Source organism: Semicossyphus pulcher, unplaced genomic scaffold (assembly GCF_022749685.1).
Source record: "Semicossyphus pulcher isolate SPU_LCO1_2020_fin unplaced genomic scaffold, fSemPul1.0.p SCAF_3, whole genome shotgun sequence".
NCBI classification, from domain to species: Eukaryota; Metazoa; Chordata; class Actinopteri; order Labriformes; family Labridae; genus Semicossyphus; species Semicossyphus pulcher.
The window spans coordinates 21,843,312-21,858,319 of record NW_027211704.1 but is presented as its reverse complement, the minus strand read 5'-3'; the positions used below and the strand labels follow the sequence as shown (position 1 = coordinate 21,858,319).

At 42.1% G+C, this 15,008-nt stretch overlaps 2 protein-coding genes across 5 annotated transcripts in view; both read left to right on the top strand.

Moving 5' to 3' along the window:
• Positions 1 to 451: 451 nt before the first annotated feature.
• LOC138605955 (beta-crystallin B3-like) lies at positions 452 to 2,033 on the top strand. Its single transcript, XM_069678417.1, has 6 exons — positions 452 to 535; positions 902 to 983; positions 1,093 to 1,208; positions 1,298 to 1,430; positions 1,506 to 1,648; positions 1,739 to 2,033. The coding sequence occupies exons 2-6, from the start codon at positions 909 to 911 to the stop codon at positions 2,031 to 2,033; spliced, it is 762 nt and encodes a 253-aa protein (XP_069534518.1). The 5' UTR covers positions 452 to 535; positions 902 to 908.
• A 2,502-nt stretch (positions 2,034 to 4,535) lies between these two features.
• The window catches only part of cita (citron rho-interacting serine/threonine kinase a), a 39,284-nt gene continuing 28,811 nt past the window's right edge, over positions 4,536 to 15,008 (top strand). For 2 of the 4 annotated variants that reach the window (XM_069679071.1, XM_069679072.1), the window contains exon 1: positions 10,937 to 11,007. Coding sequence is in view for 1 of the 4 variants with exons in the window: in XM_069679073.1 (XP_069535174.1) it covers positions 4,536 to 4,637; positions 4,774 to 4,915; positions 5,360 to 5,535; positions 6,327 to 6,428; positions 8,312 to 8,454; positions 8,794 to 8,887; positions 8,966 to 9,172; positions 9,357 to 9,510; positions 10,818 to 11,007 (1,310 nt within the window). In the remaining 3 variants the exon portion in view is untranslated. Of the gene's footprint in view, positions 4,638 to 4,773; positions 4,916 to 5,359; positions 5,536 to 6,326; positions 6,429 to 8,311; positions 8,455 to 8,793; positions 8,888 to 8,965; positions 9,173 to 9,356; positions 9,511 to 10,809; positions 11,008 to 15,008 lie in introns of those variants that run through there. The other 2 variants (XM_069679073.1, XM_069679074.1) reach the window with 2 other exon arrangements.

The window sequence follows — 15,008 nt, the reverse complement described above, 5'->3', positions numbered from 1 at the left end:
CTTAACAGACATTTATTTACATGAAAATCTTCAAGATTTTTTTCTTTAAGACACAACTTGGAAATTTGACTTTAATATCGTTCATGTTTTATTAGCAGCCATGTTGGATGCAGTTGTTTGGACTCACAAAGGTAAAGAAACAGGAAACAGGAGAGTAAGATAGCTGGGTGGGGCCAATACTGCTGAGTGAGACTGATCTCTGTTCATTCTCTTGGCAGGCAGTCAGTGCGTGTGCCCACTATAGGATCATGGTCGGGATGGCAGCATGGGCAGAGCCGGGCAGCGTTTGCCAGTGTGCCAGGGACAGAGGGGCAAGCCTATTGAGAAGCAGTGTGATGGACACAATGGGTGCGACAGACTTGCTGCATCAACAGGCTTTTTGCTGCTGTGGCCAGAAATAAACCATAAATACCCCCACTGGCCTCCACCGACCGCTCGCCAGGCCTCCACACCCACACACACCCTCACACTGAGACAGACAGAAAAGACGGAGAGCGTGGCTTGTACCTGGTGCAGTGAAGCACAAGCCATCCAGGTAAAGAAACGAAGATCCTCCCTCACTCGGACAGGCCTTTCTTTCTTACTCTTTGTCTCTCTGTGCCCTCCTCTATCTACATCCAAAGGCTTGCTTCTTGAGGAGTGTTTTGTGTCTATACTTTAATGTTTTGTTCTTACATATATAAGTGACACAATTAGAATTTGAGTGAAAATAAACAAGTAAAACAAAACAAACCAAGCAGCTCTGCTAAAACGGCGACATGTTTGTACAACTTTTGACCATGCTTTGAAGTTTTCATGCAGAATCCCTACTTTCTTCTATGCATTTAACAAACCTTAGAATAATATCTATCTAATATATTGACCCTTAAAGCGCTGAAAATGTCATTGCTTTGCTTTGTAGAGGTAAAATGACGGAACAACAGGGAACCCCGGACCAGCTGCCTGCAGAGAAGGGCCAAGGAGGGGCTGGAGCAACATATAAGGTAAACAAGAACTTTGCTGGTGACTTCCCACACAGATGGATATATGTGCTGAGATTTAAAAAAAAAAAGCCATCAATTGGGATCATCCAACTCTCCATATGTCTTGCAGCTGGCGGTATTTGAGTACGAGAACTTTCGTGGAAAGAAGGTGGAGTTGTCTGGTGAATGTAAGGATGCATGGGAGAAGACACAGAGAATCGGCTCAGTCATTGTGGAGTCGGGACCGTGAGTCTTACAGCTTTCCTTTATTACCTTTGCTAGGATAAACATGTGCTTTTTGCAGTATATGTTATACTTCCTCTTCACATTGTTAGATGGGTTGGGTATGAGCGTCCAGCGTATGGAGGAGAGCAGTTTGTGCTGGAGAAAGGAGAGTATCCTCGCTGGAGCACCTGGACTAACTGGCTGAGTAGCTTCAGCCTGTGCTCCTTCAGGCCTCTGAAAGTGGTCAGTATAATCAGTGTAATATTAGCACACTTAACTTCCTGTCAAACATGCTCAAGCCTGTTTTTTTTTCTCCAGGATAGTGCAGATCATAAGCTGCACCTGTTTGAGAATGCAGCCTTTGAAGGTAGAAAGATGGAGATTGTTGATGACGACGTCCCCAGCCTGTGGGCTTATGGTTTCCAGGACCGAGTGGCCAGTGCAAAGGCGATCAATGGAACGTAAGATGTAACCTTACATATTGTTTGTAGTAAATGTGGGGTTTTTTTTAAAAGAAATGTTATGCACAACTCTTTCTCTTCCTTCCTAAGGTGGGTTGGATACACGTATCCAGGCTACAGAGGGCGCCAGTATGTGTTTGAGCACGGAGATTTCAAGCACTGGAACGATTGGGGAGCCACTGCACCTCAGATCCAGTCCGTCCGACGTGTGCGGGACATGCAGTGGCACAAGAGAGGCTGCTATATTGCCCCTGCCCCAACACCTCCAAATCCCGATCCCGCTCCTATCCCCAACCCTTCCCCTGATCCCCAACCTAAACCCAAACCTACTCCCAATCCTGCGCCTACTCCCAACCCCAAATCCCAAACTCAGCCCCAACCTTAACCACCACACCTCCAGCACCTCCTACACCAACTGGGGCAGGCTAAAGGCAGCTAGCCAGCCCCCAGTCTCTCCACTGCGCCCCCTCTTAGTCTAGAATATCTGACATGCAATTTTGAAAAACTGGAACTGAACTGACAATAATGAAACATTTCAATCTGTTGGGAATAAAGGTTTTGGCCCTGATTCTGGTTGTTATTGTAATTATTGCAAATTGTTTTGATTTTGTTTTACTGTAATGATGCATTATTGTCTATGAGGCTAATGAGAAACAATTGAGATGATTTAGCCTTTGAAACATTAAAAATAATGTAGTGATAATGGTTTGGTTAAAGGATCACTCCACCAGTTTTACACATAACGATTAGTTTAGGGACAGTATGATAATTATTCAGTCAGGATGGGGCTGAATCTTATATTTCGTTTTATTAAAAAGTATGATTTTCCCAAGCCTTAATTATACTTTCACAATTGCTCACATCAGACGCTATGTCTGTGTCTCTCAGTGCAACTCACATTCAGGCACAAATTCAAATCAGCATAAATTTGCAATTGACCCAAAGCACCGTCTCAAAACAGAGTTGACCTTTAGAAACAAAGACACAATTTCTAAGAAAGCTTGCTGTAAAAACCATCAAGACTGAATCCCTTATTGTTAGACTAAGTTAAATTACTCATTATAAAAATAAATATGCAGCTGCTACTTTGCACCACAGTTCAAAGACAGTATGTGAGGCTGCTTCAAAAGACACTGATAAATTGTGGAAAATAAAGTGTAAGGGGGGTAGAGACTGAATTTATAATGCATGACATTCTCTGTGACTCTGGAGGAGCCTTTTTTGTGCTGAGAAAATGAATAACAAAAAGAATGCGTCACAATCTGGTGCATGAAAGACATGGGTATTTAACAGGCAGAGTGGGTCAAAGCAAATGATGCCACTGGCTTCATCACAAGAAATGACGGATCCAGTATTTGCAGCTTGACTCACAGGACCAAAAGTCAATTTGTCTCAGCCTCTAAAATCCTTCATAATTAATGAAGCCACAAATTTGACTGGAGTACCCCTTTTAATATTGCTGACGTGTCAAAACAGATTAGTCAAATACAATATACAATTAATTACTGTGTAAAAGCAAAAATAACATTAATAATTTATTAATTGTTTAAATGTTATTATGTATTTCTAACATGATAAATATAATATTGGATTCTTTGTTAACTTAATGATATTATGGTACATTTTGCACAGTTCCTGCCTTGGCTTTGTCTGTCAAAGTACTTTGTTAACATTCTGTTTTTAAAGGTGCTATATAAATCAAGTAATTATTATTGTTATTATTATTATATTTACAAATGTAGGATCACAAAAGGGCTGCTAACTTCACTGCATTTTTACAATGTTACAATGTTACAATTTCATTTAGCAGACGCTTTTGTCCAAAGTGACGTACATCTGAGAGGTAATACAACACAAGCAGCAATCAAGACAGGAGGGAACGAAGTCAGTAAGTGCCTAAAAACAGCTTCAAGTGCGCACACTGGTGCCAACAGGGAGTGTATAGGGCGTTTTGGTTTTTTCCCCTATAATAATCATCATCAGCAACATCAACACGATCAGTATATTCATCATCATCATCTTGAAAATCCTAGTCAGCATAGACTACATCCTCGATGTCATCATCATCTATAGCATCAATATCATTTCTATAAACTAAAACACTGTATCAAAACTCTCAAGCTAAAAAAAGTAAAGTAGCATTCTGGTTTTTTGTTTGTTTGTTTTTTCCTTATGTATTTTATAACTTAATTTGTCCCAGATCTGAATTTTGATTGTCCATTCATTATTTATTCAATTTATATTTGAAGATGTGTTATTCATTCAACACTTTTTCCTTTTTAGGCTATTTCAAAAGATAAAATGCTTCCTTATGTAACAGTCTTCCACAGTCTTTCCTTGTTGTGGTGAATCACAAGGACAGGGCTCAAACGTCAGTCATTGGTCTAATTCAGCAGCAAGACCCACCCACAAAATACCAGTTATCCAATCAAACGCCAGCTTCATTCAGCAGGCTCGAGAGGGGGGAGACGAACGCGCAAAATTTGAAAGTTAACCGGAAATACCGTTGAAAGGGAGGAAAACAGTGTGCTCCTTAGCATGTCAATGTTTCAGTGTATATAATAACATTTTTTAGCTACCTGCATGGCAGTTTGGTGAGTATTATCATAATATGCTGTTCTGTGTCTGTAAATATAACTGAAGGACGCGCATGAATGTTGCGTTAACGTTTTTGTTGTTGGCGAGGTTAGCAAACAATAGCCAACGTTAATTTAGCATGCTACATGGACGCACTGTTGACATTTCTTGACAATTTTTTTAGAGGTCGTTCTTTAACATCTTTTCCAGTCGTAGATATCACTTATCCCTAACGCGTTGAGTTCATGCTTCATACATTAATTTAGACCAACTATTCCTCATGCCTTAGGTTACCTGTTGTTAAGAAACCATGCTGAAGTTCAAATACGTGAGCCAGGGAAGCCTGAAGACGCTGTCCTCCTCTGCGGACCCCATCACCATCCGCAGCTCGCGACTTAATCAGGTGTTTCAGGTAAAGCAATGTGTAGTGCGGGTGTCCTGAAGCCCCGAAGCTTTGCATATGCATCTTCTCAAACTCTTTGCAGTTTGAAACAGCAGTAGTTACTGCTAGTATCTGACTTTCGTGTTTTTGTGTTTATTGTCTCCAGGGCCGAGTGGGCCTGAGTGGGCAGCAGGGAGGATGCACTTTAGGTCGGGAAGAGTTTTTGGAAGCACTGCTGTTACTTTACCAAGAGTGCACCTCCACAGAGCTAATGAAGATACATCATGTGGCAAACTTTGTCAATAAATGTGAGCATACACACGTTTCTCTGTTTCTTGTTGTTGTTGTTATTTCTGAGGCCATCCAGTATTTTGCATGTCAAATTAGCTGATGCAGTCTGCGCTGTATCAGTTGATGGAATTGGTTCAGCTTTTAAGACATACCTTTACTTGTTTGTTTTGAAAAACATGATACTTTTATCCTGTTTCTAATTCACAGGTTTATATTACAAAGTGATGTAAAAATGTATGATGTAAATACAGGTTCCATAATAAGCTGATTGAAACCCTGAAAACAATATTGGTATGTTAAATTTCAATTTCAGTCAGATGCAGCTTATTTGATGTGCATAAAACTGTGTATCTGCGTAAGTTATTTCTGATATGTTTACAATTTTACACCCAAAAAGTTCACTTTATCACTCAGAATGAATCGTGTTTAACATCTTTGTTCATGTTTGTCTTGTAAAACAGTTTCTGAGGTGGTCTCAGAGCTTCAGGCCCTGCAGCCGTTGCTTCATGACTTTGAAGTGCGCGCAGTGGTGGGTCGTGGTCGCTTCGGCGAAGTCCAAGTTGTCCGTGAGAAGGCCACCGGGGATGTTTGTGCCCTGAAAGTCATGGACAAGACAGTTTTACGCACTCAAGAAAATGTAAGATTCAAGTGTTTTTACTAAGTTGTACGACTGTTCGAGTGGAAAAATATAGAAAGACATTTTTTTAAAAGCTTCTCCATTTAGGTATATTAAGCATTTTCCATAACCACATTATAGTTTAGCTTTTTATACAGATCACAATTTTTTATATGCAGCAGTTTGAAAAAATTCAGATGGCTTTAATAAAAAAGACTTCTAATACCCAGAACACACGCAGACAAATGAAAACACAACCATAACAACACTGACAAATACTGACCACAAAAAATGTCATCACTAAATGAACATCAATAACAAGAGGAAGATAACTTTAAGATGAAAGCTGCAGTCTGAAGAAGGCCCAATGGAGGGTGCTGTAGGGTTAAATACAACAGAGCAGAACTCTGGGTACATTAGTTCACAGCTGTGCACTCTGGCATGTGACTAATAGAACAGATTTGAGTCAGAATAGTACATGAGCTGCGACAGGAAAGGATCTGAAGTGAGCAATACAACGAACAACTTGTATGTACAAGAAATGTTTTGCTCATGCCACCTGTGACTGATTTACATAATTTAAATTCTAAAACTAGCAACATGAGCTCAAGCTAGGAAAGGAGGGCATGAATTCTTATCAATAAAATGTTAAAATTTGCATCTAAAAGGTATACTTAAACATTTAAATCTCAGTTTAGCACCAAAGATGGCCACTTCTCCATGTTTAAGAGTGAGGATACACTACTTACAGTAATATGTTGCATTAATTAAGTGTATATATGCTGATTGCAGACCTTTTTAATCGTTCTCAGGTGGTTTTTCATGAAGAGGAGCGCAGGATCCTGGCTCTGAACAGCAGTCCCTGGATCCCTGAGCTTATCTATGCCTTCCAGGATAAAGAACATGTCTACCTGGTGAGGCTGCAGGGTATTTTTCTGATTTTGAGGATGGACTGAAATTACTTTTTTCTAACCTATCTCCTGTTAATAATATTTTTAAGGGCCTTTCCTCCTGTCAACAACTCAAACAGCTGTCACTGGGTCTAGCGATGTCTTCTCAAAAACATGTCCAGTGTATTCAAGATGCTTCTCCAACCACAACGTCTTGTTTTCCTCTCCTGTATGTTTTTAATTCACTCGTGAACTTGACATTTTTAGATCAAGCTGTGCACAAGACAGCTGTATTGAAAGGAAGGTGTAATTCCCCCCCCCCCCCCCCCCCCCTTTCTTTCACAGCTGTGCTTTCCAGAATGTGACTAACTGAGCAGTTGGATCAGTCAGAATAGTACATGAGCTGCTGCAGGAAGGGATCTGAAGTGAGCAATGAAAATAACAATTTGTCGGAGAAATGCTTTGAAGTTGTCGTTAGCCGCCTTCTTTCAAAAGACCTTCCAACAACCTCAGAGTTTTGTTGAGTTGTTAGCTGACAGGGTAGACACCAGTATAGCAATGAACCACCAGGGTTTCGTTCAGATTACAGACATAATTCAGTGCAGGCAATCCCCTGAACAGGACCTCTGAGATGCTGTGTGCCGTTATCTGACCGAGCTCACTGCAGATAAAACCACAGTGTCACATTTTAGAAACCAGGACTGTTTTAAAAGTGATAAAAATACAAAAGTCAAGAGACTAGATAGCTGCTTCCCCAAACTTCCAAGTATATCACTCTGACGTGAAACACCCCCTGGATCTCTGTAGTAACTGTGGACATTTAGAATTAATATATTATCTGCTCGTTTGACTCTGCTTAAAGAGCTAACCAGGCAGATTTCCCAAAATGTTAATGTCCTTCTAATAGCCTGATCGTCAGCCATGAAGCACAGTGTCAATTCTGTCCCCGCAGAGAACATCCAGTGTAATTATCTTGAAGGCTATTAACCTCACAAAGAATCTATATTTTCTCTGATGACCTGTTAGACTGAGCATGGGCTGTATGAAACGCACATTTTCTGCATAGCCAAGCCTTTTACTCTTTACTGCGCTTTGTTGTTTTTCCACTAACCCTCTCCTCCCTTCATGCCCCCTGCGTGTTTTTCTCCAATTCTTCCTCCTCCTCTCTTTACACTCCCCTTCTGTCTCACCCTGCTCCCTAACTGAGCATGGAGGAAAATACAAAGCATCCATCTTTATCCGTGTGTCAGAGAGGCACCCAGTCTCCTTGTTGCTAGGTAACACTGGAGAATGCTCCCCTTCATTCAGACTCGCCGACCATTCATGCACCAGCGGCTCTCGCCTGTTACGACTGCGACCATATAGCTCCAATCAGCCTGACCAATGGCTTTAATCTGAGGGTGCAGGAAAGAGAACATGAGTCAAACATGATGAAGGTTGATTTGTTGATACACAAACTTTACACCTGCTAAATGACGCGCATTGTTTTGTTGTTGTTGTTGCTGTTGTTGTTGCATGTTGTTTTGACTGTGTACCTCTTGTTTTAAATCATGATCACAGATACAGAAGGCTGGTGCAGTCATTGTAGGTGTATTTTTAGCCACTGAAGACCCATCCTTTGACTGCAGTATCACAGATAAATCTGCAATAGTATCCTGTGTTGCATAACTGAATCCATAATGAGAAGATCCGCCCTATAAGCTTCATCTGAATAGAGCTTTGATGTCGGCTCAAACGCCGGGCTCCTTCACTTGTTGCTTTGTGTTTAGTTCTAAATATAGACCAATCTATAGACATTCATAAATGTTTCAACAGCATGTGGTGGCTGTTAATTATAATCACATTAAATCACATCTTCATTCATATTCCAAGCGCTTTTATAAGTAGTGTTATAATGTGTTTTTTAGGCGATGGAGTACTTGCCAGGCGGCGACCTGATGTCCCTGCTGAACCGATACGAGGATCAGTTCGATGAGTCCATGGCTCAGTTCTATTTGGCCGAGCTGGTCGAGGCCATTCATGCTGTTCACCTGCTGGGCTACGTCCACAGGTAAGACACCAGCCGCTGAATCCAACCTCCCGATGACGAAGGATTGACGTTTCAAGGCTTTGAGTAGCACCAGATATCCTAAATATTCTTCTTTGTTCGCCTTTTGTTTTCACTCGAGGGACGAATGCTCATAATACAGGAAAACATTAACTGGACATGAGAAATGAAGCATTGTAATTTAACCTGAAGCAGTGAGTGTGAGTTATGTAACGCAAAAGCATTACTTCAGTTTACAAATGTATTCCATTATCATCAGAGTGGCAGACGTAAAACAGTACTCAGGCTACAAACAGCTCTGTAAAAGCACTATCAAATCCCTCCTAAACTATCCACTTGCAGAGATGTCAAACCAGAGAACGTTCTCATCGATCGGACCGGTCACATTAAGCTGGCAGACTTCGGATCAGCTGCCAGGCTGACTGCTAACAAAACAGTAAGTAGATTACGGAGTTTGCTCTTACTTCAACGTGCGTGACGGTGACATCATCGTGTTTTATTAATGTGTATTCAGGTTGCAGCTCCCACAGTGCCTGTTGGGACTCAGGACTTCCTGTCGCCTGAGGTCCTGGCAGCCATGAATGGGGGCTCTCACTGCACCTACGGGGTTGAGTGTGACTGGTGGTCTCTCGGGGTCATAGCCTATGAGATGATTTATGCCAAGTCGCCTTTTTCTGGCGGCACTTCTACTAAGACAGTCCACAACATCCTCAACTTTCAGGTACATTAACTTTTACTAGTACAGACATTTTTCACTGATTGGATCTGATTAAAAAGAGTAAAAGGAGATCTACAGTCTACTTGTCATCCCCAGTTTAATTGTAAAAATGAGCAGAACCTGAAGAAATATACTGATCAGTCAGTGCTTGATGTAATGAACCTATACCCACGTTGTTTGCCCCTAGCGTTACCTTAAGTTTCCAGAGGAGCCGAGAGCCAGTAAGCAGTTTATAGACCTGCTGCAGAGATTATTGTGTGGAGCCAAAGAGCGGCTGGGTTTCCAGGGACTCCGCTGTCACTCTTTCTTCTCCAGCGTAGACTGGAACAACTTAAGACAAGGTGAGGTGATTCCTCTCCCATGAGACCCCTTTCTTCTTCCTCTCAAGTGGAAATGCTTCATTTGGCTTGATTATTGCCATAATCGTGTAACTTGACAGATATTGTACAACTACTCATCAAATATGAATGTTGTTTATAATCTACATTAGTGTTGTGTGTGTGTGTGTGGTTGCACACAGACAACAAACAGCACTGTGTAGTAAAATAATGAGATTCTGTGTGCCGCTGGCGGTAGGCCAGCTCCTTCCCGAGGAGGAGAATGGGAGGGAGGCAGATACGAGAAGCGATGCAGACAGAGTAAAGATCTGCAACTCATCTGCTTCTCATCAGATGCAGCACAAATCTTTTACGCCAGCGACACACACCACGCACACGCTCACTGTGGCGGAAATACACGTGCTTTTGTTTCGCGTCATTGTTGCCATCAAATGTGAGACACTGCACTGAATGACAAAGAGTTTGACATTTTCACCTGAGCAGCTGTGGGGAAAAACACGCCCGTAACGGTCACATTAATGGACGTTTTCAGTGAAGCATAGCCACGTTAACAGACCCTCAGCTCTCCACTGGCTCTAAACGTGTAGCTGCAGGGGTGACGAGTGTTTATTTTGCTGTGCAGATAACCTCGTGTCTGCAGATGAATAAGCCTCCCCTTTTGTGATTCTGAAGCGTTTATCAAACATTGCTATGCCGGTCACTACCTTTGAGCTGTTTTCCAGATATAATGATCCTATCAACGCTGAATATTAATTAATGTTCAAAATCCTCCTGGTTGTCAGCAGACTGTGATACAGTGTTTGCAATGCAGCAGCTTCTTGTGCCTGTGTTTGTGTTGAAGAGGAGAGTCATTGATTTTCTTCCTGAATGTTAATTATCTTAATTAATTGCCTTAGAGTCATTTTCAAATAGGATATAAGGAGCATTACATACGTGATTGCTGCATTAAGAATACAGACTGTATGTATTGATAATTAGACACAGATAGAGCTTTATGCTTCAGCTGGGGCTCCAGCTGATTAGCTTGCTCTGCTGCAGTGAGGGAGAGCGAGTGAGCATGTGTATATGAGAGAGAGAGAGAGAAGGAGGGAGGGAGGGACAGAGAGAGAGGCAGCATGTGCATCAACGCGCGACTTACCGCACTCTAGGCTCTCTCCGCTCTGCTCCGTTCCTCCACCCTTCCTTTCTCTCCCCTTCTCCTTGTTGTGTTTTTCTTTTTCCTTTTTTTTTTTCACTAGTTTGTGCGCCGCTGCCTCCTTTTTAATCCTCGTCCTGTCTTTCTTCCTCCACTCATCCTTTTTCTCCTGCAGTTCTCCCGCCTTTTGTTCCTGCGTTGCACGCTGAAGATGACACCTCTAATTTTGAGGAGCCGGAGCAGGCAGCCCCCCGGCCAGCCTCAGCAGCCCAGCGAGGAGCTCTGCCAGCGGGCTTCCAGGGCCAGGATCTGCCTTTTCTAGGCTGGTTCTTCAGCAGAGCGTTGACAACGTTGGCCAAAACGGAGTAAGTGCTACCTGTTTACTCTGCATTGTTTGGCTTCTCTTTCAAAGGCGACCCCTCTTTTCCCCTGTAGTCAACGCAGAGATCTCCTGCATACACCTCCTCTAAAACACCTTTGTCTGTAAAAGACTGTTTTCATTACCAGAGCAAAAGTGTTGTTTTGGGTGACCCAGTGTGATGCCCCGGGCAGCTGTTGTGTGTCCCTGTCATTAGTGTTATGCCTGTTAGGGCCAAAATGGGTTTGGCCATATGCTGTGTCAGACAAGGAGCGAGGGAGGGAAGGGATCTCCCTGTACCCTGCCGCTCTCTTCCTGTGATTCCTGATTTTGTGCTTCAGGATCACACATAGTTGATCGGCTGCATAGATATATCAAGTGAATGGACCAGAGGATGTGAGCTGTCGTTATCTTGCCATCGGCGCTGATTGGTATGCGGATGAGTGTGTCAATGAGGTTTGCTGAGAGGTGGAACCCCAGACACAGACACACTCCCACCCTCGCTGCTGTTATTGTGCTTTCTCTGTTACCGTGCTGCATAATGGGGCTCCTGACTTTTCCAGCACTGGTTTTGGGGCTGTAATTATCCTTAATGGTGTTTGGCTTTTTAACCTCTGATTATAATGCATGAGGATGGGTTTCATCTCTGTAGCCCCGTGGCAGTGCACTAGCAGGTTAATGGTCCTGGAGACTGCGGATCATGACAGCAGCAGCAGCAGCAGCTACAGAAAGGGAAGAAAAAGCGATAGCAGATTAGACAGGGAAAAGGATGAGAGCTCAGATTGGGGGAGAAAATCTATTTCTATGGTTACAACCGTGATGTTTTTTTTTCCCAGTCCCCACCCCCATCTTTACCCGTCTCATCTCCTCCTCTTTTTTTTCCCTCCCTCTTCTAATGTCTCTGTCCCTTGCTGTTACACCATCAGTCATCTGCTCGTGGTTTTTAACTGAAGCCAGTCGCTTTCTTTGCTGCATTTGATCAAGAGGAGCTCATAGAAGCTGTCAGATTTGTGTGTGGGTGCATGCATGTGTGCGTACATTCTTCATTAAAATACAGAGAACTGAATGAACCCGGACCCAGCCAAAATGAATTGCTAATCATTTGTTTAGCATTTGTTTTGGGGGATCCTTCTTTTTTTTTTTTTGTTATTCTTTGTGAACTTGTCTGCCTGACTCCTCATTAGCAAAGCACAACAAATCCCCTTAACAGCTTGTCTCAAATTCATAAGCAGCTATGCCTGGTTTAATGTCAGGAAATCATCCTTTCAAGGTGTTTCTGAAAAACTCCATAAAAATCTGTCTTTTTAAGGCGTGAGAGGACAGTTTCGAGGTGTTTTGGAAAATGTGCTCATGTGAAAGTTTGAAGTTTATCCTTGCCTTTTTTCGTCAGATTGTCAATCATCCACATTTTGGTCAAGAGCAGGATATCTTGGCAACTACTGACCAGATTGCCATGAATGGACACTGCCAGATGGCTATGGTATGGATACTCATAGTCCCCAGAGGATGATAATTTAGCTGCCTTTTTTATCTGGTGCCATTGTCTGGTCAGAGTTTCCCCTTTACGAGGTATCTCAGCAACTAATGGCCCAATTTTCATGAATCTCCAGGGGATGTTCACGCTCTCAGGTGGTGGTTTTAATGACCTTCTAAACTGTCGTCTAGTGCCGCCATCACGCTGAAGTCTCCATTTGGACACAAGAAAAAAAATTAAACGACAAAGTTGCTGTAAAAATTGCTTAGCCTCTTTCCTGCTCCACTGCAGATAAGCAAGTTTGATGTATAACCGTTCCGCTAGCGCCACCCGCAGGACAAGACTGATACAACTTGTAAAAGGCAAATTTGACATTTTGCGAATTTGGATTTTTTTAAATCCGAGTTGATAGATTTGTTTTTCACCCCTTTGGCTTATATGGTGTTTTTACACGGCTGTGTTAAATACTTGGTTCTGATTGGTTAATTATGGAATTCCGAGGTCTGCTATTTTTTTGATAACAGAATGTTGCTATGAAGAACAGACCGCTGCAAGGGATGCAGCTCTAAATTCACAATCCGGAGGACTAAGGCCCCGTGTCCACATAGCACCTTTTTGTGGCAGAGCGGAGTGCTTGTGCGGTGAGAGAAAAAAACACAGTTTTTTGTTTCTATGACAACAATAAGTTTAACTTACTACACAGCTAACAACAAGCTTACAACGTGTAGGGCGATAAAAGCACAACACTAGCAACATTTAGTGTCTGGCCATTCTGCTCCCACAAATGGGCTTTTCGGTCTCTATTGTGATACTTTATGTTTGTCATATCGTACAGCCCCGGTAGACAGAAACAGCCAAAACAAGTTGCTCCTCCAATTTTTGGTGGTAACCAGGGTGACGAGTGACACCCCATCTGATTGGTTGCCTGAAAAAAAGCGGCGGTGACTACATCGGCGCCTTTCTGAAAAGTTCAGAGATTTTAAACTTAAAGGGCTTGGATCGGCCGCACAAAAAAGGCAAAGCGCTCTGAAAAAAGACGCTGGTCGCAGCCCTTTTTCTCTCGGCAGTCGCCTACACTCTGTCCTCATTGGGAACAAATGAAAAAGGGACGCTTAGGCGCTTAGAAAAAGGCGCTATGTGGACACGGGGCCGTAACTGTAATCTATCAATCTGAAAGAAAGTCTGGTAAATTTTTACGTCAGTCTGTTTACAGAGGGGGAAAAAAAAGAAGACAAAACAGCAGAGAGAAAGTATAAGGGTTAAACGATGCAAAAACTGAAGGCTATAACAGAGAGAAGACGGCACATGGTGGTGTTAAAAGATGGTGAATGGAAAGGAAAATGTCAACAGACTTTGACATATCAGCCAAGAGGACGTTAAGCAAAAACTAACTTGGTAACATGGATATGTGTTAGTCAGCTGTGACATTAAAGATTGATAAAAAAATGGTCTTTGTATCAGCTGTAGATTCACAACAACAAACTTCTGTTTGGCATCATTTTAAAGATCTTTTGTCAAATCCATTTGGTCCAATGTGATCCACATTCTTTGCATGTATACATAAAGGTGTTCATTTGGTTCTATTGGTTCCCTCAATGTTTTTGTGTGTTTGAGGTTGAAGTGACAAATTCCAATAAGGGGCAATTTTTCACTCATTTTTGTCTGTTTTATATTCATATCTGTTGTGTGCTGGATTATGTGTGTTTGTTTTCATTTTCTTCAGTGTGTGCAGTGTGTGTGTGTGAACATATCTGTGCTATTGTTATGGTTAGTGGTTGGTGTTTCCTCCTCTCTTTGATTATCTTCAATAATGCCGCCTGCACTTGCCACTCATTTATTTTCCCTCCACAGTAAAGAATCAACACAACGACTAGCTACATTCCTCACTTAGAAAGAACAGTCTGGCCTTTTCTCTGTCATCAAGGCTTTGTGTGTGTTTCCTGCCTACATGATGTTTGGAAAAGTACAAAGATGAATCATTCTACCATAAAAACATCAGTGATGTTCCCTACTATATTATCAGGATAATTAACAATAAGTGGGAGAATGTGAGGAAGAAATCCATCTGTCCTAAATGCCCACTTCACTTTAATTCACTGCTTCTTTGATACAGAAAACTGGAAAAGACTTAAAGCAGAAAAAAGCCCAAATGATGATGATTAAATTGTCAGATTTTTCTGTACAGTAGTCTCCCAAAACTGTTCAGCTCGGCACTGAAGAACTTTAATGAATTTTGCTGCCTAACATCAATTTTTAATTGGCACAGATTCAGCTCCCTGGAACGCCTCCTCCTCGTTTAATTCAGAGTCCTGTGAAAAAGACTGGATGGGATGCTGCTGTTTGTGTTTCTGTATGCTCTCTCTATATGTTCTGTATATGTGTGTGTGTTTCAGGGGGATATCTCTCGATGCAGAGGCGAAAGGGAGCCAGTGCTGCTTGCTTTTGTGATTATTTTTAACACTGTGACTCAGTCTGAGTCAACTTTATTAAAGATCCCTCTGCGGTATTTCTAAACTCATTCATACAGACCCATT